The following is a 27,077-nucleotide window of genomic DNA, read 5'->3' on the forward strand; positions in this document are numbered from 1 at the left end:
CTATGACTATTACAACCATTTGGAAAAACATGCCACCGGGAAAAAGAAGTAACAACATATAAACCTTATTTAAATTTAGCCTAATGGCTGCAAACAACAATATTGGTTAACTAAACTATTTAAAACATACTAAAAATTAAATCTGGTCCACTTCGGGACTTGTTTGGCTATAACGTAAAACACTTGGGGCAAAAATAAAACAGGTAACATCTTAATTTAATAACTTAAATATGGGAGCGAAACACTGAGATTACCGTGCCCTCTAGCAGTAGTTTGTGGCGCACTATTCAAACAATCGTACACCTACGCACGCACACGCATGGTGGGTGGTTTGGAACAGAGGGTGATAGTGTGAAGAGGAGTCTGAAGCGGCGATACACATCAAGCTTAAGGGAGGGCATAGCCCGGGACGATGTCAGTAAGGCTACTTAAATTAAGATACATTTATAGTGCAGTAATATAAACATTAATATTAATATATAGATATAATAAATTTGATTCAAAGTTATTGATTTAAAGAATGAATTTGTAAATTTATGTTCCGCTACTGTGCAAGAAAATAAAACAGATGCAAAAAATTAAATTCCCAATCAATGAGTACATTAAAAGAAATTTTAAAATTTGTTCACTCGTTCACACTGAATGCTCCTCTAACCAAGGGTGGTAAGAGGCTCACAAGGTTAGCTGCTCAGATCACTAGGGTTTCTTCACGTACCTAACAGAAGCCTGAACGGCTTCTTGCCCACCTCTGAATTTATCATCCAAATTGTTTTCATGTCTATATGTTTAAGATTCATACAAAATGGATTCACTTTTACATTAACTATTTTACCAGTAATGCTCAACAATAGTACAGCTTCATTTGTAACTTATTATTTCACAATGTAACTCAATTAAGTTCTATAATTTTTTATAGGACACAGATGTGTATCTTAACTGTTTTCTCAATATGAAGACATTGTGATAACATCAAATATTATTGCTATTCAAAATTGTTGTAGAATTCATAATAGTATTAAAATAAAATAGCCTGATGTAGCCCGTGCTGTTATTAAGTGCTGGGGTGCCCAGCATGTATATGGAAGTGCACAAGGAAGAAACAGAAGCATTTACATTCAAAACCCACTCAACCTCACATTCACTATACTCAATGTGGCAAGAGTTGCCAATATAGGCAGTCCGACAGGTCCTTATCTTCTCTGTGTGCATAGGTGGAGAAGGGAATAGGTGGAGACTTGATAACTTTCTGACTGAACTGGGGTTGTCACGTCAACAGCAAGGTAACACACAAGGTCATGGACCAGGGATACCGGGCCTACAGCAGCAATCATCAGAGCAACTGCCTAAGTGATATCGGGAATCCTTGGAACCAGAGATGAGGGTGGCTGAACCAGGACTTTGACCCGGGTACCCTGGAATGCACTTTTAGTGAGTTACCACTGCGCCACCTAGCTTCATCCCACGATGACAGTGTACAATAATACATCACGGGAAGGAAAATGACACACGCAGCCCTGGCTATTGTTTCAAAACCATCAACAGCAAACAAGATACACCATTGTAATGCACATACACTGAATAGCCAAAATGTTTAGGTTTTTTTTTTTTTTTTTTGCTAATGTTCATTTTAGAGTAGCAATGCAAATTATTTTACTGTATTAAAAAAAATTGAATTTATTTATTTTTTAATTATTAGTTCTTTAAAAATATGAAGCATCAATTTTCAAATTAACTGTATGAAACTAGACTAAGCTGAGCAGCTATCTGTTGCATCAAAATATTTGAAAGTGTAATATGTACATACAGTAGACTCCCGATTATCCGGGGTAATGACTGGCAAGGGGCCCACGGATAATCGAAAAACATGGTTAAAGCGATGACGGGGGAAAAAATGATTTAATTAATTTTTTTTTGTCCCGACTGTCGATACAAACACTATAACACCCGCCCCTCATAGCAATGTCCAAATTCATTTCAGGAAAACATTGCACTAATAATAAAACAGTGATTAAACAACGTATATTTAAATTACAATAAATATTTAACAGTCTAAATTTAAAATTAAAAAAATCACAAAACGCTTTGTTTACATAATATGGCTAGGCATTCCTAAGTAGGCGCTAAAAACATTTCAGTTACAAAATAATAATGCTTTTAATATACAAGATATATTTGATTTCTATTTCTAATAATAGGATTTCAAAATAACATAAATACTTGAGTGTGTTGTATTATAACACAAAATTATTTAACCTGTTAACGTAATTCCCGACTCTGTTTACAAAGTTCGTTACTGCCTTAATAAGCCACTAGCGCAGCCTGTTTTAATGTCGAGTACCACTCGTTTGCGTTTATTAGACATTACTGTCAAAATATTACTACAGAAAACAATACCACACAAAGCAAATGCTGACTTAAATCTACGCGAGCAGTATCAGTCGCGTGAGTCACGCAACAGCGGCGCCGTGTCGGCGCTAACCTGAGCCCGGTTCACAAGGTCGCGGTTAACAGGGGTGCGTTTATCATTGCTCCTACTGTTTTGAAGTTCATGACACACATTAATACTTACCAACTATGCATGTAACGTGTTTGGCAGCATTATTCGTCGAGAATCACGGCATAAAATGCTCAGTCACATCAATACATTACAAATATAAAAAAAAAAGTAAAAAAATTATTTTCGTTTTTATGGTTTATGGAAGTGAAATATGGCACGGTTAATCCGCAAACCGGATAATCCGCACCCGGATAATCGGGAGTCTACTGTATATGGAAAATTGTAGGCCTAAAAACATTAAGGGGCGTAAAAATCAAGGATACAAACATGAGGGAGCATGAGTATGTTTATATTTGACAGGCCAAAATGCACTGGATTGCAGATGTGCGTTACCCTGGTGAAGAGCAGAGAGCCATTGTTCATGATGACAATGTCCTTGGTCTGGTAGGGCTCAAGCAGGCGCTTGTCCTTGGTCCAGGTGACGTACTGCAGGGGTGGGTTGGCCTTGATGAAGCACTGCACCACGCCGGCCAGCCGGAAGGGCAGGTACTGCACCGTGGGCGTGAAGGTCACCTTCGCAGGGTCTGCTCACAGCACATCACAATCCTCCTGGCCTCCTCTCTTTCCTGCTTCATTTTCACTTCAACTTTTCAAATGGCTTGTGCATGTTTCAATTTAGTTCATATCCACAATTTTGCTCAGCTGTATAATTAATTAATCAAGTCATTACATACATAATAATGCCTACAATCATTTTTAGCTATCAGTTTTCTGCTAATTTTTCAGAAAACAAAAAAAGTTTACGATTCTACTTGCTTATACAATTAAGGGTAACAAAGATAACATTTTGTTTACGATTTTTTGAAAACAGTTGAACATAGCCATTATGGTATTGAGATGCTGTCCTAGTGTGTGGGGATGTGTGCCACAGCCCTTCTGTAAGAGGGGTGTTACACAACTTTTTCATAATAAAGTAAACAAATCATCAGAATTATTAAAAAGCATTAAATAAATCTAAATAATGCTCAAAAAACCTGTTGCAAATGGACAAATACTTCTCAAAAGGATAAACAGCTGGTAAATACATCAAATCAGAAAATATAACCAAGTATAATTTCTGATTATAAAACCATAAAAAATCTTTAATAAACTTATTACGAAAGTGGGGGGCAAGTAACTTTGGATGTGACAATGTCACAAATATAATTATCAATCAAAATTAAATTTAATAAATAAAAAGCTAACTTTAAAGTATTAAAAATATAATGGTTTTAGAATTGAAGCTCATCAAATCTTGCCCTATAACAACATCTCAGAATTATTGTAATATTTTTATAGTCAATAATTAATATCATTGAACAAAATTTTTGAAGGGAGTCTTATTGATTGTGTTTGTGTTTCTGCCACAAATAAAGGCCGTTGTGAGTGCTGCGCTCTACGTATCTTGTTGCAGATGTCAGATGTCAGATGCAAGCACTGAAACGAGGTCGAGTACTCACACTCGACATTGAGGAAGGCAGAAGCAGACTGGGGATCCCCGATGCCGTTGGTCACCTCGCACACGTACTGGCCGGAGTCGTCCGCGCTCACCGGGTTCACGATGAGCGAGCCGTCTCTACGTATGGTGACTCTGGTCTCCAAGGCAGGCACTTCCTTGACGGGCACTCCCTCGCGGTACCACTTGACGGTGACATTTCCCGGCAAGGCCTTGGCCTCGCACGAGAACTGCACCTTCTCTCCCTCCAGCTTGGTCTGGTTCGTGGGAGGCACCATGATCACCGCTCCACCTGTGCACGTTATCCCCGCAGCTGCAAGCACTCGCCCTCCATCATTACCCTAGCATTATTGTCATTAGTTTGATTTCACCTCTTTTGAAGTTTATCGCTAGAGTACAGTCCTGCTAATCCAGACTAGACCCTGTCCGGATCACCAAAAGTTCGAATTGAACACATTTTGCTTTAAAATAGTGGTGCACCGATGCGGATACCGATGAATCGTAATCGGCGATTATGGGTACTTACCGATTAATCGTAATCGGCGATTATCTTAACGATTACTTTGCCGATTATCTACGTCCCGGCGTAATTAAGTAGGTTTTTACCGTGTAATATTTTGTTACACACTTTAGGACGAAATACGGTAATATTTTTATATATTACAAAATTCATCTAACTCCGCCATATCATGATTACAGATATTTCGTTAAGTTTAATAAATCTCATTGCCTCGAACAATAAAAAATACATTTTTCCCAACGAGCATACAATCATTCTGATTTTTCCTACACGTTTATTTACGTTTCGTCTTTTGTTCTGTCTTTTGTTTAGTGGCCTTGTACAATACGGATAGCCAGAGACGTAAAATAGATGGCACGCAATCAAAATACCACAAGCAGTTGCAGTGTTTTCTATGACAATCGATCTTTTCGAGTCGTAGTAGCGGTTCAAAATCGTGGTCCCGATACCTTCTAGAGTTTATCTCTGCGTTTTACAAACTCGTTATGGGCATCTTTGGTAACATTATTTGTTGTTGTGTTATTTGTATGTGACGTGAAAAGTGAAAAAGTATTTATAATTTTATATATTCAGTCAACATAAATAAAATCACATGTGCTAGAATTGGTTTTGAGTCATTTTAATATAATTATAGTGAGATGGCGACTAGGGAGAAAAAAAGTGAAGTGTGGAAACATTTTTCTATAAACTCAAGTGAACAAAATATAGCAACATGTTTACATTGTTAAACGGTAATTTCTCGATGCAACCTTATGTGATAGTCGATAATAATGCTAGTTTTCCGCAACAAAAACTTACCCACTGTAAATTACAATTATTAGACTGTAGTTCAAGTTGTTTACAATAACAAATATAAATAGAAGTTAATTTAATTTACACTTTGCAATGACTTAATATTGTATTTTATATATTTTTATACTGTTATTATAACTGCATTCTCAATTTTACCTAATCTTGTTATTAAATTCACATGGAAATAAAAAATTTTGTGTGCATTATTACACTTAAAAAAATTTGTTCATTATAATCGGTAACTGAATCGGTATCTGCCGATTATTGCTCTCATAATCGGTAATCGAATCGGTAATCGGTAAAGTCATATCGGTGCACCACTACTTTAACCCTTATCCGGAGACGTGGGGTCTCCGTGACCCCAGCAAAACTTTAACTTGCTGCCATCTATGTGCAGTTCAAGGCACTTGCTTGTGGTACCATCTACCTTTCGCTTGGATATCACATAGTCTCCTCCTGTAGTGTCAGATTTGTTTACGCTGTCTGGAGCTAGATATCAGGTCGAAAAGATAACTTGGGGTCGTAGTGGCACCACGTCACCAGTTATGTTTCTATCTCAGAAGTGATAAAAAGGCTTCTAAACGAACATGTGTACGTGTGGGCGATCCAGATTATGACGAAACTATTTCTAAGTGGTTGAAAGATATTTTTAGTGACTTAAGTTATCAAAGTGTGTGTGGAAAAGCAATGTGTGATGATTGCAGAGCAAACAAATGTGACTTTTCGTACAAATTTAATTTTTTCAAACAATGTTCGGCTAATATATTTTATGTAAAAATGGCATTTTCAAAATATATAAGTATGCATGTGCTTTCTAGTTAGCTCGATTATATATATTGTTGTGGTTTAATCATTGGTTATGCAAGGAAAATATTTGGAGGGGAAAAAAGTAATTTCTTTTTTTGGGAAAATTTATCTGTTGTAGATTTTATGAAAAAGTCTTATTATTCATAGAAGTTTTCTAGATTTTGTTTTGTCACTATATCTATATTGAATAGCAAATAAAACTTTTAGGCTACCATCTGCTTATTTTTTTTAAAAAAGCAATTATTACAAATAGGCATTTTTAGATTTATTTGAGCAAGCACCAATGGAAAAAATTGTATTTTATAATTGGTAAATAATTATTTACTAATTAATTTTTTAATTTAATTAATAAGTATAAAAAATGCATTAAATAATTTTACATGGAACAAAAATAATTTCTAATCAGTTAACTTCTACAAAACATTTTGGGGTCTGAGGGGCACCACGTCACCAGATATGTCAAATATTTTCACGTCTCCGGCTAAGGGTTAAAATGCACGCAATTAGTGGTGCACCGATGCGGATACCGATGAATCGTAATCGGCGATTATGGGTACTTACCGATTAATCGTAATCGGCGATCCTCTTAACGATTACTTTGCTGATTATCTACGTCCCGGCGTAATTAAGTAGGTTTTTACCGTGTAATATTTTGTTACACATTTTAGGACGAAATACTGTAATATTTGTATATATTACAAAATTCATCTAACTCCGCCATATCATGATTACAGATATTTCGTTAAGTTTAATAAATCTCATTGCCTCGAACAATAAAAAAAATACATTTTTCCTACACGTTTATTTACGTTTCGTCTTTTGTTCTGTCTTTTGTTTAGTGGCCTTGTACAATACGGATAGCCAGAGACGTAAAATAGATGGCACGCAATCAAAATACCACAAGCAGTTGCAGTGTATTCTATGACAATCAATCTTTTCGAGTCGTAGTAGCGGTTCAAAATCGTGGTCCCGATACCTTCTAGTTTATCTCTGCGTTTTACAAACTCGTTATGGGCGTCTTTGGTAACATTATCCGTTGTGTTATTTGTATGTGACGTGAAAAAGTATTTATAATTTTATATATTCAGTCAACATAAATAAAATCACATGTGCTAGAATTAATTTTGAGTCATTTTTATATAATTATAGTGAGATGGCGAGTAGGGAGAAAAAAAGTGATGTGTGGAAACATTTTTCTATAAACTCAAGTGAACAAAATATAGCAACATGTTTACATTGTTAAACGGTAATTTCTCGATGCAACCTTATGTGATAGTCGATAATAATGCTAGTTTTCCGCAACAAAAACACCCACTGTAAATTACAATTATTAGACTGTAGTTCAAGTTGTTTACAATAACAAATATAAATAGAAGTTAATTTACACTTTGCAATGACTTAATAGTGTATTTTATATATTTTTATACTGTTATTATAACTGTATTCTCAATTTTACCTAATCTTGTTATTAAATTCACATGGGAATAAAAATTGTTGTGTGCATTATTACACTTAAAAAAATTTGTTCATTATAATCGGTAACTGAATCGGTATCTGCCGATTATTGCTCTCATAATCGGTAATCGAATCGGTAATCGGTAAAGTCATATTGGTGCACCACTACACGCAATACAATTTTTAATGTGTAAAACTATAAGACATCAGTAGTGTTGTGGCCTGTGTATCCCCACTCCCCACGGAAATTTTTTTGCTGTATACTTTTCCTTCTGGTTATGTGGGAGTATCAGCATACACCTTGCTGCGCAGCACTTGACGCCTATGGAGTAGGCAACACGCTGCCCGCAGGTTATGACCCCTGTGGAGTAGGCAACTGGCATTGCGATATAAAAAAAATGCTCCAGCCAAAAAAAAGCCTCCACACCCCATGTTACGTCAATGGAAGTACGGCTATTGCTGCCAGCTGGTTGGAGATCATCAAAGAATGTTCAAGGTTGGAACAACCACCAACTAGAGGAGTATACGTATAAGATTTAATTTTGACTGCCTCAGTGCAGTCGCACACCAATGAAGATAGCAATTACGTTGCTCCAACGCTCCGACTCGTCACACACCGTGAAGCTGCCAAACTACGCTGGCCTTGAAATTTGGTATGCCAAAGTAACATAACTTATGTTTGTGAAAAAAAATTTCTCTCAGTACTGATGGAGATTGAAATTGTACATATTATTATGGCAGGTGCAGCAGTAAAGATTCTAAGTCAAGTTTGGACTAAGTTAATTCATGGACACAGCATTGTGAACTTAATGTATGCTGTAAGATGTATTTTTATACGTAATACTAACCTTTAATTGTGGCTAATGCCGTTGAACTGGTCAATGGCAGGCAATATTTTGTGTTGACGATCCATGGAAATGACTTACATCTCATAAATTTATGTATTATGAAACCCATAACTTAAATTTGGATTCTCTGAATAAGGGCATTTATGAAAATATAACTAATTTGTGAATTTCCAGCTTTCATGTTTTGTGTTTAAAATTGATTACTTTGTTGTGCTATAACTGCCTTGTTAGTAATGCCAGACTAGGAACACAGCTACTGTGATAGCCATAATGGGTTTACGCATTACCCAAACGTAGACACTTCGTCAGGGTGTATTAGGATTGTGTGCTATATTAGGATGATGTGTGTATGCATCTGCATAGCAACTTATCCTTTTCACACCCTATAAGATGAAATCCGGATAATCAAACAATACAATTTGTAACTATATACTTAATATTCATTCCTAATTTCTAACCTTTATATCCAGTAGATTTGGAAATAAGAATATTTTTTCTTTAAAACAAACTTAACCCTTTTACCGCCCTTAAAGGTGGAATCTTGCAAATAAATAAAATAATAACATATAGGTTTATTATTTTTACTATAAATTAACATCTTAATTAGATTCAGAGATATATTTTTTGTAAATAAATGAAGACCTACATCATTTTCCACACACATGAAAAACCAAGTATAATAAACAACAAAAAAGTGATACGTTACTCTAGAAACAATGGTGCAGGGATAGTGCCGAAGGTGAGGCACATCAGGTCTGACAAAAAGGAGGTTAACCAGAAATTAATAAAGATGGACCAACAGCTTGCAGATGACCGGCGTGTTTGTTGGAGGTACAACGGGGACCACAGCTACTGCCGACACTCTCAGACAGTGTGCATTTTTGTGCTAAAAAAGCGCACCTGGATTGGGTGTGTATTACAAAAAGGAGAAAAGGTATAGCAGAAGTGAATGGCAGATCACGAGACCGAAAGGAGATGGGCAGGTCTGGGAAGCATGCCAGTCACACGGCAGGGACCTACAACTTAACAAACTAACCCAACCTTGGAAAGAGGATGAAGCACCAATTTACAGTGAGTTTCAGAAACAACTAGCAAGTGCACAAGTGAACCACCAATTATCCTAGATGGTGGCTAGATGGTCAAGACTTCGCATGGAGATTGACGCAGGGGCGAGTTTCTCATTCACCAGTTTCAAGACCTACAAGAAACTGTGGCTGGATCTACCAGCACTGGCAGATGCTAAATTGGTTCTATACACTTGGTCACAGGAAATGTTGGGAATCAGGGGGACCTGAGAAGTATTGGTAAAGACAAAGACTAATCAATGCAGACTGCCAGTTTTAGTGGCTGAAGGTAGGGGCCTAGTGTCATGGGCAGTAATTGGTTAGAACTACTTGGCATCAAAGTGGAAGGCATCTTCCAACTAACACACCAGGAAGTACCGCATGCAGTTCTGCACTATGCACGGGTGTTCGACAGGTTGGAGCTGGGAAAATATGTAAGGCCCCCAATAATGATGGATCCAGAACCTGGAACCATACCAGTTTTACGGAAGAGTCGGGGAATACTATTTGCATTATGGGACTTGGTGAGTGCAGAGATTGACAGATTGGTCTATCAATGTGTGTATGAGCTAGTGGAATTCTCAGCTTGGGAAACGCCTATTGTGCCCATTCGGAAGGCTAATGGGATGGTCTGGCTTTGTGGGGACTGTAAAATTACAGTGAACAAAGTATGCAAAGCCAATGTGTATCCTATACCAACAATTAACAAAGCTTTTGTTAGCTTGGCAGGCAGGACAGTTTTTACGAAGCTAGATTAAGCAGATGCATAACTGCAGGTGGTGGTGGATGACGCGACAGCAGCAATGTTAAAGGTGAATACAATTAAAGGTTTGTTTCGGCTCAGGCACCTACTAATCCAGGAAGGAAGGTGTCCAGCTATCTTTCAGCAGCTTATGGAAACCTTGCTAGCTGGGATTCCAGGTGTGGTAGTCATGTTGCATGACATTTTGGTCACTGGAAAAGACATGCAAGAACACTAGGACAGAGTACAGGAGGTTTGGGCTAGAATAGAAGCAGGCTTGCGACTCAAGAGGGCAAAGTGTGTATTTACGGCAGAGTCAGTTATATTCTCGAGGACCGAATTGATAGGGCAAAAGTGCACTTGACAGATGCAAAAGTGGAAGCCATCCGGAAGGCGCCGGTAGCCACAAGTAAGAATAAACTGAAGGGATTTTTAGGTCTTTTGAATTTTAACGAAAGATTCCTGCCTAATAAGGCTGCGGGCCTGGAGCCCTTACATCGCATCTTGGACACAGAAGCAGTGTGGGTTTGGAAGCCGGAGCATACAGAGTTGTGGTACAAGGTGAAGAACCTGTTACACTGACATGCGATGTGCCTTACTATGGAGTAGGTGCAGTGTTAGCACACATCACAGATGATGTAAAAGAATCCCCTTTGGCTTCTGGATCGCGCAAACTGTAATGGTATGAGAGAAACTATTCTCAGCTTGATAAGGAGGTACTGGCCGTGATGTTTGAAGTTACCAAATTTCGGCAATATGTGACTGCCCATCATTTCACAATTGTGAAAGACCACAAGCTGCTGCTACAATTGCTGGACCCCAACCGGCAAACCCCAGTCATACAGTCACCACGTCTTTTGCAATGGAGCTTATGGCTCTCGATTTTAAGTTCCAGTTAGTTTATATGCCGGTAACCAAGATCCTCATGCAGATTCCCTCAGCCGGTTACCCATGGCCACGAGAAATATACATGCACCAACAGTAGGTGATGTGCTTGTGCTCGGGCAATGCCAGAGCCACCAATTGATGTAGAGATGCTGGCTCAGCTGACCCCCACGGAACCCATCCTTTGTCAAGTCAAGCAGCACACAAACCAAGGATGGCAGGGGAGAAATACGGGCTCCGAGGAGTTGCGCCCATACTGGAATAGGAGAGAGGAGTTATCCCTGCACAAAGGCTGCTGCCTGTGGGGCAATAGGTGATCATTCCACAGATGCGCCGCAGGGAACTGTTGATGGTCCTATATGCCACACATGACGGTTTTGTAAAGTCCAAGATGATTGCCTGTAGCTATATGTGGTGGCCAGGAATGAGTACCAACATTGAACAGATGTAGGATAGTGCCCAGTTTGCCAGCAGCAGCGAGCGAAACCCACCCAAGGTGAAGCAGTTAAATTGGCAACGAAGAGTGAGCCATGGATTAGGCTACGTATCAACTTTCTGGGTCCTTTCCAGGGTAACGTTTATCTTAACGTGGTGGCTGCGCACTCCAAATGGCATATCGTCATGAGCGGTTATCCAGACGCTGCGAAAAATCTTCATTTACCATAGGATCTCTCGATGCCTGATTTCAGACAATGGAACAGCTTTAGTGTGCCGCAAGATGGAAGAATTTCTAAAGAAGAATGAAGTAGCACTAATGCGTACACCCAGCCACAAACAGTCAAGCAGAGTGCATGGTGTAAACAGTGAAGAATAAACTACGGAAAATGGGAGTAGGAGACTGGTACACATGAGTCGTGCGAATGTTGTTGGCGTTGTGCACAATGCCCCTGGGAGAATTACATAAAACAACAGCAGAGCTCCTAATAAGGAGATCATTACGAATGGCACTGGACCAGATAGATTCCAACCCCAATTTCAAATGTGAGGAGACATTAAAGGTCACAAACTGCCACATACACAGGCATTTTTTAGTGGGGCAGCCGGTGCTTTTTCAAGACTACAGAGGGACTCGTAAGTGTGGTAACCAGAAACCACTGTAGCTAAACAAGGGCCAGTAACATACATAGCCCAAGACGAGAACAGTTACACATATAGACGTCATGTTTATCAATTGCTGATCAGCAAAGTGGCACATTGAACACACCAGGTAGTGTCATCTAAAAGTACAGATGACCGTGCTTGGACCAGCCGACCAACGGGACTGTTCTGATGGAGCCGGTGAAGGTACCAGTGACCATACAAAGGCACCCTGTTCCAATGGAGCCGGCAGAGGTACTAGTGACAATACAGGGGCAACCGGCAGAGAACTCGGAGGAGCAGAAGGGTAAGCATCAGTAGTTGACAGGGTTATCACCAGTAGGAGCACCAATGCCAGATCTTAGCAGCAGTCCTTACAGAGGGTTTGAACACCTTCAGGACCATGGGCGAGAGCCACGGCAGTGACTGCGTATGAAGCTGGTACACAAACAGCAGACCCATTTTATAAAAAAAATTTCAAGGAAACATTTTATCCTATTAACAAGGGTGAGGATTACATCCAGAGGGCTGCAAAACTATGTAGGGAAATCTTAAGGGGGGAAGTGTCATATAAGATGTGGTGTAGAGAGGGTGGTAGGCCTGCAGTTGAAAGTGGAGTTGAAAGTGTGTCAAGATGACGGCTGTAAGTGGTTCGGTCGTGTATGTTTTGATCAGTTTCAGGAGGGATATGAAAGGATGTAAGTGAGTGGAGGACATAGAAACAGAAGGCTGGGAGTTGTGTACGGAGGATGCAATAATTCTTAAATGGTTTTGTTATAAATAAATCTTTTATACACATGACAAATTTATTGTGTCTATTAATTTAGTAAAAATGTTTGGCATTAATCACATACGTTTTTTTTTTTTCGATAAGCTTTAAGTAAAGCTGGTAAGCTTTAAGTAAAACTCAAAAATTGCATGAGTGAAGCCACTGGTTTTAAGCTGGTCTACTTATAAAACTTTTTGATTGTGATCGCAAAGGCATTGTATTGTGTTATGGTGTGAATGTTGTTGGTTTTAATACTTTTTCCTCCTGGAAACTTTCTACTTATTTACAAATTTTAATAAACTGTTCAAAAGAAATAATTGCTTGTTTTATGTTAGCAAAATATGTTTACAAAATAATTAAATGTTTAATTAGAAATAAATATTTTTTAAAAATGTTGAGTAGTTGTGCATTTACAGTTTTTATGTGATAAACATTTAAGAATATTAACTAATGGCTACATCTTTACAAACATTAAGAAAAAGGATCCATCTTTACAAATACATAGGTTTTTTTTTAATTTAACATAAAGGGACTGTAGATATTTTATTTTCATTGTATACCATAATATTTAATGTAACAATATAATTATTTTATGCATGCCAAAAAAAGTTACCACATAGCATGTGTTTTATGTGTGGCCTAGACATTTACAAATGCATAACTGTCCAATTGTTTGCAGATAAGTAACTTTAATAATTCGTTTTCAAACATTCATGGGTCGCGTTCTGATATGATTCGCAAGAGAGTCGCGCGTCAGTTTTAAAATACTCTAAACCTCCCGGAGTTGTGGCTGGCGCGCCCACGTCTTGCACAGCTTTGCTGGCTTGGGAAAGTTTTACATTGGCACTACAATGAAATGAAAAAAAAAGTATGTCTGAAAGGGTATGCGTGTGAGATGAAGGAAGACTATTTATGAGCATTACCAAAATAACTTACTTATGATAGCTATAACAGAAGAGGAGCACTATAAAGTTCTTTCTCCAAATATGTATATTACTGCCAAATATTTAAAGCAAAAATTAATTTAATAACAAAGAAATCTACCTCTATAAAGGTTGCTTATAAGAATAAATTACTCTATAAATAAAAAGACTTATTTAATAAACATTCTATCCATGCATCTTTATAATCATACATGGTTCTATCTCTACTTCTATCACTATAATCAGATGTATTACTATTACTATCCCTTTAAGCATAAGGGGAAAATGGTTTTATATTAAATAAATTATTTATTTATCTTTCAGACCATAAATATTATTATAAAATATTTTGATGATATATAGGTTTTATAATTATGATATGACTATAATTCAAAACTATACTTACATATATTACTATAACAATTTTAATTTAATAAACATACTATCGCTGCATTTTTATTGCTATAATTTATACTAAATATAACAGAGTATGCCTAAAAATAGCATGATTACTATAAGTTCTTGAGGCAATTTTTAATGCATATCCTTGGGTGTACCATGCAAGATGGTGGACTATGTTTTTAGTCCTCATGCCAAACAAAGATGGTGTCTTTTACAATTTACTTTTTTCTAATTTTAATTTTGTGCTGTCAGCTAGTAGTATAAAATAAGAAAAAAAGATGGCTGTGTTTTAAACTTGGCGTGCCTCTGGCATTTTAAACATAGCAGTATCAACTGCAAGATGGTGGACTCTGTCTCCCTAACGGACGGTATTTTAGAATTTTTCTAAATTTGGCACCTTTGACTATACCATATATTTATCATTTAGTTCATTATCTCCCAACAGTCACTCTGGTCATGTGGCTAACATTGCAGCCTGCCAATTTGCAACTTCGGGTTTGTTGCTTGCCCACTGTAATAAATTTTTGTATAAAAATAAATTCTTCAGCAATTGCAGCGCTTCCTACCGCCAAGCTGTAGTACTAAAGTTGGCCGCCGTTAACAGCAGACACCTCATCGCCTTGTGACTTGCACGCCACGTGATATTTAAAGAACATCAACCACTGGTGCCACGCCTCCTTGCCACGCCCACCTGTAATGTGGAGTGGGGAGAGGAGGGATACAACGCCACAAGTAGCCGATAAGCTCCTAAAAACATCTCATGCGGCGGACTCACCTGAACATGTTTGGAGGATCCCGAATGTGGAGCCACAATCAATGGAGCCACACCATTGTAGTCCCATAAGAAATATATTGTCCCAAAACATTCATTTATACACTACTAATATAATTTTTTTTTGTAAATAAAGGTTTTGCTGTAACTTAATTTAAGCTTTAATACTACTTATTACATGGAACTAGGTTTTTATCCTATGAATTGATGTAGAATTAACAAAACCTTATTGTGATTAAAATTCAAAAATCATGATTTTTTTAATTAATTCTGCCCGGATTAACTGATTTCCGGACTACCAGGGTCCAAATGACAAAGACATAGTCTAGTTTAGTTTTAAACAAAGATGTGAAGAGATTTTCTATTTAATCTAAACTATATGTGTTAAAAGTACAGCTCAAGGTCTTTACATTTGGGAGCGTAGCCATACCAGAGTAGCAATTTTGACATATTATTTAATGTCAACATAGTTTTAAAAACAATACCAAAAAACAATTAATATTTAGTACAACTGAAATTAAAACAAATTATAAAAGCTTCTCTACATCAAGATCAAATGCAGATGAGTATTACTGCTTAAGAGCAACTAGAGCTGGGCTTGGTTGCCATTTTGCAGTACACTGTACGTACAGTGTTGTGCGAACGTGAAATATAACCTGTTATATAAAAGGAAACACTGCACTGAAATGAAAACCGACCGTAGCGATAAACTATGAGCAAACTAAAAATGCAGGCAACGCAGTGCTGCGACCTGGCGGCCAAGTTCAACAGCTGGAATCCACCCGGAAACATAGATGTGAGCAGACAGACTGCTGATGGATTACAGATGTGTGGAGCCATAGAATGCTAGATAAAAGAACTTTCATGGTAATATGCTTAAACGACCATAGCAGGGATTCCATTATTTTATATAAGGGAATGAACATGATGAAGAAAATATAATTTATGTCATAATATATTATTATTGGTTGGTTTGCTAGTTTATATTCAATTTAATAGAATGAAATTTCCTAGAATAGGTTATGGTTGTAGTTTTTAAGATTATTATTTGTAATTGTGTATAAGTCAGGAGTTTAATAAACATTATTGAAACTAATCTCCTTTAAAAAAAAAAAACAAGCACTGAAACTACATTGCTATATTTTTAACTTAAAAAAAAAAAAAAAAAAAAAAAGCACACCATATTTTACACTACTTATGCAACAATTTGATTACATAAAAAATATAACTTATCCATATGTCTAAAATATTATCTTTACTTTAGCTCACCATATTCAATGTCTGCAACTTCCACATAAGACATGTGCCTCACTAATAGCATCGGCAGTAAGGCTTGCCCTACACATGCATTTCTTGCTCCCTCTAACCCCCACCAACCTTCCCATAGACCATCACTTCCAACCAGACACCATCTCTGACAAGTGATAAACTTCACCATTCTTTGATCGCACAAGCACTTCTAACTTGTAGCAGTGACATAGTAGTTGTATCTTAGCCACACACAAACACACATTTAGTGTAAACTCTGGCTTTTAAAGAACAGTATTTTTGTAGACTGTATTCTCAAGTGTCGATAAATGACAGCGAAGATTACAGTTGCTGAAGAGCTAATCTTGCCCTGGTTGGCATGTAAATACATATTTCCTTAGCTTACACTTTAAAGACCATTTATAGTGGAGATTCTATAGTAAAATCTCATTACAATGCTCCTGAAGAAAAATAAACACATCTTTTTGGTACTTAAAAATGAAAGTACTTTAAACTGAACTGTAACTAAATACATACAATCTCGTTGGGACCAGAAAATATATACTTTAAAGTGAGAAATTCTCAATAGTTAGGTACTTTACAATGAGGTTTTACTGTACAGCCACTCCCACAACCTGGGAGCTGTGGCTTGCCAATGACTGTACAGAATGACTTATTTTATTAGATGTGTTAACACGTGTTTATTTTGTTATGCACATCAATATTTTGGGTGCATGAATTGTACACTGTACCATGTTTTCTATAACACTTATGTAGGTAAGTCTCAATCTGTTTTTAATGTATTATTTGCAGTTTTTTTCTTGAGTGACTTTTATAAAGTGTTAACAACTTTTAAATATTTAAGTCTATTAAAATAACCCCCTTCTTACTCCACTACTCCTTTGCCATCCTTTTTCATGTGCTTCTGCATACAAAATTTATAGAATTTTATTTTGTTGGAATATTAAAATTTTAAGTAATAGTGCATACTTGAAGAAATTCATCCTGTTTTATCATTTTTGCTGATACCACTAATGGTAGATTTCACTGCACCTTTAATTTCTAAAAAAATGAATTCAAACTGAGTTCTAATCCATGGGAACGGAGTTTTGTGGAGGAGATATGCTTATTTGGTAACAGAACTAGAGTTGAGCTGAGCTGAACTTTAAAAAGAGTATCCTTGCCACTGAAGTTAAATAAAATTTTATATTTATAAATTCCTCAGTCCATTTCACATTCTTCCTATTCTAAAATCATTTTCTTTTTCAGGGTAAGTACTTAATTATATGTCACCCTCAAAATTCTACAAAAAAAAATTTGAAACCAATAAATGTCAAACATGTTCTATTAGAATTAATATATCTTAAATGTATCTTTGCTTTGTATGTAAGTGTGCCTGAACTTCAAATTCTAGCACTTATGTTTGGGTGCAGTTGCTGGTACTGATTGTAAACGCTACAAATATTAAGGACTTATGCAAAAGCAATAAATATGTATGTAAAAAATAACCAGCTGAGTCATAGCATGATTTTTTTTAGTTCAAATCGGAAGTTTCTTAAAAAGCAATAGTTTGATTTGATAGGACCTCTAAGGTTAAGTGTAGTTGGTTCCAAACTCTTTGAGATCGGCTCAGTGCTCAGGAACAGTGAAGATGGCGCGACAGCGACGGACCTGCTATGATCACCCGGGCCGTGTGGCTGATCTGGCCCTCGCCGTTGCGCGCGATGCAGGTGTAGTCCCCGATGTCCTCATGGCGGATGTTGGAGATGCGCAGCTCCGTGCCGTCGTTGAAGATGCCGATGGTCGCGGACGGCTCCACGGGGTTGGCATCCTTGTACCAGAGGATCTCTGGCGTGGGGGTGCCCTCGGCCTGGCAGTTGAGGATGATGGCGTCTCCCAGGTTGACGTACACGATGTCCTCGGGAGTGATGCTGAAGCGCGGGGGAGCTGCATCACACACAGCACAGGCCTGGCTTCGGTCTCCTACGCTTAGCTTTACCGTCATGTGGGCACGACCTTGCATAACTATCCGAAAATAAAGATAAATTAAACAATTCTGCATTGAAGTCTTTTCAATACCCAGATTAAGCCGAAAACATAGCAAGGGACTGCTCCGGTCAATGTTCCTAACATTACCACACTTCTTTTAAGTGGGTAGGACTACATTAGGTAAATAATGCTTAATTAAGCAATTTATTTTTGCTTCCTAGGTTTTGAATTCAAATGTAAGTCTGAAAATAAAAAGAAGGGTAAAATTAATATTTGGTGTCTCCACACTTTTACAAAGGTGTGTACTAACTACTGAAAACTTTGACTTCAGTAGTAATAACAAAAACTCTTCTAATAGGTGTCCACACAAATATGTAATACTTTTTGCCTGGCTTTCCATGACTAAAATTACAAGTTTACCTTACAAATTTTTTTTGTTGATAATTGACTTATTTTGCGATTTTTGAAAGAAAGAAAGAAATCCATCCTCCGCCATCACTATAACTAGCCTTGTTCAAACAAAACCTTGACTATGCCACTAAACTACTATCTGCAAAAAAAAAAATGCTTTCACAGTCTTGAGTGATGGACTAGAGCTTGAAATTTTCCCTATAAATTACTATCATTAAGGAATTTCCATTACTTTTCCAAGATTTAAAGTTAATTCCCTGACTTTCCCTGAACATTTTCCACTTCCCAGACTATACCCTGATTTCCTCAGGTTTTCCATGCTTTTGACACTCTGTACTTGTTGATATACGTAAATATACAATTTTCTAGTTCTTCAGAAGAATGTTCTAGTTTCTGAACAGAACCACTATGAATACATCTGTGTGTATGCAGCACAAGCAAAGAGATACTTAGGCTATAGTTGAGAAGCTGCAGGAAGTCGTGTCGCAATCAATCTGTCCAATGCAGCGGACTGTGTGGCAAGAGCATGCGCAGCAGTTTCTTTTACCAGGAGAGCATGCCATGAAACTGCAAGTCAATGCTGATGGCATATTTTCCCAGAGGGTTTTAGTAAGTTGAATGACATCCTAGGGATCTTTCGGTCACTCATCTCTTGCCTTCCGCCATTGCCCTGGCACCTGAGCGGCAGGTCGCTGGCCCCGAGATGACGCAGAGGACGATTCTGCCAGCCATCAATCTCAATACGGAGACATGTCATTGGCAGATTGTTCAAAACTCTTAACTCCACCACACAAATATTAAAATGGTGAGTATGATCAAAAAATACAATGTGGTTCAGCATCACGTTTTCTTCATTAATTCTTTGTAACTATAATTACCTCTCACTCTTAGTCATATTACATAACTCATGTTTACCATAGAATAAAGTTCACAGATGAATAGCATTTTTATAGAGATAATTTGTTGTTAGCACGTATAACAAAATTAATTGAGATATTTTGCTATAAAATTTGTAAAAAAATTTAAAAATTGCTTTCGAAAAGAATATTTGTTTTCTAACAACTCATTTGCAGACTTGAAAAGATTATTTGTCAATGCCAGATGAGCAACCCACAACTTATACATTTAGTACCTATTTCCTGAGCATTTGACTTTCAATTTCTTTGGCACAATATTAATTTTATTCCCAAAATATCACATTAAGTTGTAGCCTACATGTTTATCCATTAAACTTAATATCTTCATTTGAAATAATTTTTTTTTGTCTGTTTAAATTATTTAATTGTTCAGACCACATTTATAACAACTGTGTTCAATATCATTCATATTAAATGTGTGTGGTAGCTTTAGCTACATTTTAAAATCTTTAACATCTTTTTCAGATGAGAAACAGGTACAGTTTGCTGCATGTTTCAGTATAAATTATAGGTAGTTAAATACCACTCGTATTTGTGGTATACAGCAGGCCATATTTGAAAGAAATCATGTTATAATCTTCTACTTACTGCTTTATTATTATTATTATTATTAAACCAGTTTAAAAAAAATTTCATTCACAACTCATACTGAGTTTAGATAACAAAATAAAATTACTGCAATACTTACAGTCTGTAGATAAGAACAGTTAGTACTACCCGTCCCAGCAGTACTTATGACTCAAACATTAATGCTGATTAATTTTAAAAGAGCCAGTAATGCCTAGTGGCAGGAATTATTTTACCAGGTGTTAAAATTTGTTATAGTATTATGTGAATGTAAGTGATAAACAGATACCTCAGGCAGTTGTATGTTGTGTGAAACCTCATATTAGCATTAGGTACCTAAACTCATACTGCAGAGATGCCAACATTCAAGAAAGTTAATTAGTACTAGGTGAAGGTGGTCTATAAACATACCTACTATCAACTACTCCATTTAACACAATCCTTAAATACCACTGAAACTTCCTTTTCCATATTACAGAAAATTTGCACAACTCATGAGTGAGCACTAAAATATATTCATTTTCTTGAAATAAGCACAAAAATTACTGGTTATTGTGCAATTAGAAGCAATCAGCACACATACAATACATGTCCTCAATGCAGAAGGCTCTGGCGGATGAACGTTCCTTCTTGACAATCATTAAACAAGACAAATGAGCACAAACAAAATGGCTGACTACTTCTGAAGAGAATTTATTGAAGTTATATTCGTGCACTGTTCTGGACACACAACAAAATTTAAAATATTTGCCAAAACTAATCATAAATCATAATTTATTAATACCATTTTAAAAGAGTAACTGTGAAGGAAAGTTTGTAACCATTATGACCGATTCATAATTGTTGGCATGTCTGATACATACTCTAATGCAATCTGTTTAGCTTATCTGCTTCCTTGCTAAAAAAAACTGGCCATAGGCTTACTCACAACGTAGACTGGTTGTTCTGGCTACACCCGACGCTGAAGTGGAGATTGGAATGCTTTGAGCAGTGCCAGAAAATATCACCCTTCTGGTCGTAGGTTCAACACCAACCCCCAGCATCAGAAGTTTATGTTTATGCACACCAAGTCAGTACCAAAGTGGTTCTGAATTCACTTTAATTTCTGAGGTGCCTGTACCATTGTATTCTGTATTAAAAACTATTCAAAGCCTAAACATCAGATGTAATCTGATTCACAAAATTTCATAAAAGTAGGTAAGTATTTCATTAAAGGAACCCACGGAAATTTTATTTACTACTTTGGTAATAAAATGTTTCATTACTTTGGCCCATATAGGGTAAGATTGGGTTAACTGAATCAAGGGGTAACTGAACACCTCAATAGAAATCATATGAAAAGGAAATGTTTGTATTTTGTCCATGTATGTTTACTACATATGGTTGGCTGTACTGTGTAAAGTAAAATGGCTGCTGGGAATTCCATACTTTCAGAAGTACAAACAAAACAAAGTATTTTCCATTGGAAACAGTAAATTCACGTTGCTTCGATAAAACTTTGACGTCGTCCGGGCCTGCGGCCCCTTTTGAGCCCTATATGCCACCGCCCAAACACCACCATCTCTGTTCAAACCTCCCGCTTGTGCGTGCGTGTGTGCATGGGTTGGTAGCCCGGCAAGAGGGCGCTTAGCTGCAGTGCGCCGCACCCCTATATGTATTAATAATTATTGTAACCCTTTACTTTTCGCCCCAAAATAGTGTCACGACGATTATGTATGCGAGTGCCTTTTTTTTCATTATTATATTATGTTTTTGTAATAAAATACGTGCAAGCACGGACAAGAACGCTCCCTAGCGGGCGACGGAGGAACTAGCATATAACATGATTTAAACTATTTTCTACAACATAAGTAATAATTACAGACGTTCTGGTCATGGATGTGATGTGCTAATTTTTATAGAGTTCAAGTTATTTTCAATAATAACCCGGGGCACGCAATAGCTAGGATGTTAACGGTAATTGTGTTCGGCGCGAAGGGCGCCATGTTGCCTTCCGCAAGCCCTTGTCTCACCCCAGTCTCCTTCTTCAGCCGGCCGAGAGTGGACGTCTCTACAGACACCCCGAGGACATCACCGTTGTTTCACCGAGAAGTAGCTCTGTTAAGTAATTTATTCAAATTGTTTTCGTTCTATCCTTGGGGCCTCTCTCGGTCGGAGAGACTGTTTAATTAATAATTCTTATACCCTCCGGAGTTGTTGGTCATCCGTGTATTAAGTAACGACTTGAGGTGACCACGTGCGTGGTTCGCCTCCTCACCTAAATTGATTCGTGCCTCGGGCGTTTTCTAACAGTATCAAGGAAGGATTGTATAAGGGTGTGTAACGTGAGTAAATAAAACCAACTTAATTGAATCACATGTCTTTGTGTTCGGCGGGGCCACGTGGGTCCTTAACCCAGTCAGTGGCATGTGGGACGCCCTAAGAGCCCACTGCAGTTAAGTAGAAGCGTGCCCGACGCTGAGAGTGGGCTCAGTTAGGAACAGCTGTGGAATTAGATATCAGGAGGGCTAATATCTCGCCACACACGGGTCACGTAACACCCTGAGTAAGAGTATCAAGCCGGGTCCATGTGCCCACTCACGTGGTGGCGCCCACTATTTCCACCAGTAATTCGAACCTTAACACCGGTACGCCCTCAACTTATCACATTAATTATTAGTAGTTTATGATATTTTTATTTCATATGAATTTTCTATTTATTTCTTAACATACATACACAAAGTTATAGTCACATACAGGTTTGTTAATATGCCATTTTCAGTTTAGTGAACAAAGTACATGTGGGGTTAACTGGACCATTAAAGTTTGGGGTTAAGTGAACCAGTCCAGTTAACCCTTAAGTTGTATGCTGATAATATTCTTATTTTTATACACCAGCACCACTATTGTTTTATCACTTCCTGTGTAATGAATTAAAATTTTATAGAATAAGGTTTTTCAATACAATTTTTCACTTTTTTCCAGAAAATGGCAAGAAATTGTGCTTGTATGACTCAGAACCGGACATATTCTATTGCAGAGCTGGAAAATGCTGTGAAATATGGAGTAAATGAACAGATGCCTGAATCTCAAGCTGTGAAACTAACTCGGATTCCTCGTAGCACAGTAAAACGGTATGTCACAAAAAACAGAGCAACAGAAAATACCACAAAAGTGAATTTTCATCCACAGAATGAATATTTGCAAGTTTTTACCAGGGATGAAGAGTTTATGTTGGTAGACTACATTAACACAAGTCCGAACTTTCATTATGGTTTGACTAAAATTTCAGCAAGGCGCCTTGCTTATGAATTTGCAGTGGTTAATGGAAAAAAACACTCAGGCCTAATTGAGAGATGACAAAAATGTCAGGTGAAGACTGGCTCATTGCACTCAGAAAAAATCATAACTTGGCCTTACAAACTCCAGAGCATACATCATTGAACAGGGCTTTGGGTTCTATCAAAACTAATGTCTGCATTCTACGCTCACTTGCTATATGGTCCTCAAGATATCTAAACTCTTGATGAGACAGGGATGACAACTGTGCACAAGCCTTCAAAGATTCTTGCTAAAATGGGATAAAAGCAAGAAGGACAAATGACAACTGCTGAATGAGGAGTGTTGGTGACTGTTACAGCTATTGTAGGAGCGACAGGAAAGGTAGTGCCTCCGTTCTTTATTTTTCCAAGGAAAACTTTCAGAGACCACATGCTCAAAGGTGCTCCACCTGGAAGTGATGGAGGAGCTAGTCCAAGTGGATAGATGACAAGTGAACTATTTCTGTCTGTACTCAAACATTTTGCAAAGCATGAAAGACCTACCAAGGAACAACCTAAACTGATCATATTAGACAATCCGAATCATTTAGCAGCATTAAATATCTAAACTTTGCCAAGGACAATGGTTATTTACTTTTCCATCCCACTGCAGTCACAAAATGCAGGCCCTTGATTTGACGGTAGTATTAGGACATCTTACAACAGTGCTTGCTCTGATTTCATGTGTAACTAGTGCACCAATAATTACCACATTGCAGGCTTTGTTTGTGTAGCATACCCTTTGGTTTTCATGCCAGCAAACATCTTGAAGGGGTTTAGTGTTAGTGGTATTGAACCTTTCGACTTAAATTTGTTTATTTACCACGATTTTCTGTCATTGTATGTAACAGACAGGCCTCAAACAACTCACCAGTTGGCACAATATTACTCTCCAGAAGAAGTACGAAGCACGTGTAGAGATGACAACGTAGAGAATCCTGAGCCTCATTTTCATGGGCCCGATAAATGCCGTATTTTTGGACAAGTCATGTCCAAAATGATAAATAAAATACGGTAATGGAAATTCTCGGTCGAGTAAGTTATGGGAAAAATCCGAACAATTGGTTCGTAATGGGGAAGATTTTTTGAAAAACAGAACAATCGCAACAACTCCAATAATATGAATAATATTGAATCCGTTTTAACGTATGATAACTCGGATTACCTAATGCCGAAAAATGTTTTCTAAATACATTTTTGATACGACCAGCCATAACTGCATGGGTTCGAAAAATTTTTTCACCGGACAAAAAAACGTACCTGCCTTAGTAGACACCTTATCAAATCTGTTTAAATTGTTTGTAATAATATCATAATTATTTCCAAAACTTTGTCTAAAACAGTGTTTGATAAGATGCTTGGTGTTGAGAAGGATAGAAAAATAATTCTAAATTTTGTACCATGATCGCTATTGAATTCCTTCGTATTTATTTCATACATTTTACATATTATGTTCAAGAATCGATTATAATATTTTTTGTTGACTAAGGAAGCCATGTATTTGAAATTGCTTGTAGGACAGAACCCCACTTATCTAAACACACGTCCCTGTTTCCTCTTACGACGGCAGCGCGCGCTCTTGTACTGATAAGACACATCTTTAACAGCTATTTCCACGGAAACTGTAGAAGCAATTGAGATGGAGCTGCTTTTAAAAACTAATTCAATTCATTGTGAACATTTTTCTCGCTTTCGTTCCCCATCTATCTTTAATAGAAAAATTTTTTTCCGCGGGTCAAATTTTTGATGTGTCAGTTTGTGAGAAAATGCATTTCAATATATTAAAAAATATATTGAAGTGAAACCTGTACAGTTTTTGTCTTAACATTTGTTCGGTGGCGTCCTAAGGCATTAATTTACTAATAAAAAAAATCTGAATGAAATACACATGTAGGTTTTCTTTTTTTAATGTGAAACATATCGGAATACTTCAAAACAGTTCGCAGCGAATAAGTTATGTTTTTTAATTTTTTCGTACACTTAAAATATTGTTAAGTATTCAAAATAAGCATTGCCTGATGCATATTTTGATTCTATACAATATTAAAAAAAGCTTGGTCCAAAAATTAAAATTTTAAATTTCGTTTGATATTTGGCAACAACGCACGAAGAAACAAGGACAGTGCTAACGGCAATCGGCGTGTGTTAGAGAGAGAGAGAATGCGCCCATTTACTTCCACACTGCAATCTAAGAGTGGGATGCTCTATAGCAGCTGCAATTATGTTGCTCCAGTTCTGGAAATGTATGATGATGGACATTGAATTCAATTTTACAAAAGGGTTGTCTCCACAACCAAATTTCAAGCCGCAAATGAAGAAGAGACCTTCAATGCTTCAAGCAAAGTAATTGCTAAGCTACCTAGTCCAATAAGTGACATGTGCTCATTATGAGAATATGATATTGTTCCTAAATGATGTATTTAAATTCAGTATCCACTAGAATTGCTATTTTTATGAAGAATGTTGATCTTACTTCGTTTGTTTTTTTTATTTTGTTTTAAACTCAATTTAGAAGTACACCAATCCCTCACTTAACACAACTAATGTGTTCCTAAAAATGTTTGTGTTCTTTGAAATTTGCGTATTCTGAAGCATTGGTCGCCATAAATAGCAATAGTTATGTGTTCCAAAATGTGTAGGGAAATATTCTTTACATAATATAAATGCATAGAATAACACTTAACGATAAATATGTCACACTATCTTTATAAACCTACCATCGAACACTTTGCATGACAATTACGAGACAGCATAACCGGAGATAGGTAGTTAGGTACTTCAAAATTAAAGTGCTTATTCGCATATTACCGCTTGGTTCATACCAATCCTGTAAGGCCGTGACTTTTATTTTATTACACCATTCATTGAACAACCTTTTCCACGTGAATCATCTATTCATTTCTGTTCCGGTATCAAATGTCAAAAATATTCCCATTAGTATAACCAACAAAATTGTTAAAGTCCTTATTTACGATACATATGATTTTAAAACTCAAGTACAACCAACATAACTGTGGCCTTCATGACATTCTGCACGCCGTAATACTTCTTGTTTTGTCTCAAATACTTGACATGATGCATTACACTCTCGAGTTCCCTGCCACTGGCTAGAAAGAAGTTCATCACGGCTCTGTCTGTGACCAGGCGATAACGGTACGGCACGGCGGCATACGCGTTTGTACAACAGCTGATAGCGTAGTCAGACCTGTGCATGCATCTCTTCCCCCCTCGTATAGCTTACTGCATGCCACGGTACATCTGTTTACCGAGTTAAAGCTGACTTCGTGGCGTCGTGCCCGACTTTTTTTTTTTTCCGTGGTGATTTTGTGCTAACTGAAATTTAAAGAAGTGCTATAAAGTCTGTGGCAGTAACATTAACATTGCGCTAAATGAATTCACACAATTTGAAGACGTGCTAAGTGAGGGTTGGTGTATTGATGTCATATCAGTTACAATTTAAGCTAGTAGATAGTATGTTTTCCAAATTCAACCAAAAGGTTAAGTTAACCCCAATGTGTGGTCCAGTTAACACCCCCCACTGGGGTTAACTAGACAAAAATTGAAGTTATTATATTTATTATTTTTTCTGAAATGTGTA

At 37.2% G+C, this 27,077-nt stretch overlaps 1 protein-coding gene across 13 annotated transcripts in view; it reads right to left on the reverse strand.

Moving 5' to 3' along the window:
- Positions 1–27,077, reverse strand: part of LOC134531133 (protein turtle) — a 423,117-nt gene that overhangs the window by 120,375 nt on the left and 275,665 nt on the right. For all 13 annotated transcript variants that reach the window (XR_010074944.1, XR_010074945.1, XM_063366727.1 and 10 more), the window contains 3 exons: positions 17,968–18,243; positions 3,997–4,284; positions 2,891–3,081 (listed from right to left, as the gene is read on the reverse strand). Coding sequence is in view for 11 of the 13 variants with exons in the window: in XM_063366727.1 (XP_063222797.1) it covers positions 2,891–3,081; positions 3,997–4,284; positions 17,968–18,243 (755 nt within the window). In the remaining 2 variants the exon portion in view is untranslated. The remainder of the gene's footprint in view (positions 1–2,890; positions 3,082–3,996; positions 4,285–17,967; positions 18,244–27,077) is intronic.

Source organism: Bacillus rossius, chromosome 3 (assembly GCF_032445375.1).
Source record: "Bacillus rossius redtenbacheri isolate Brsri chromosome 3, Brsri_v3, whole genome shotgun sequence".
Classification (NCBI taxonomy): domain Eukaryota; kingdom Metazoa; phylum Arthropoda; class Insecta; order Phasmatodea; family Bacillidae; genus Bacillus; species Bacillus rossius.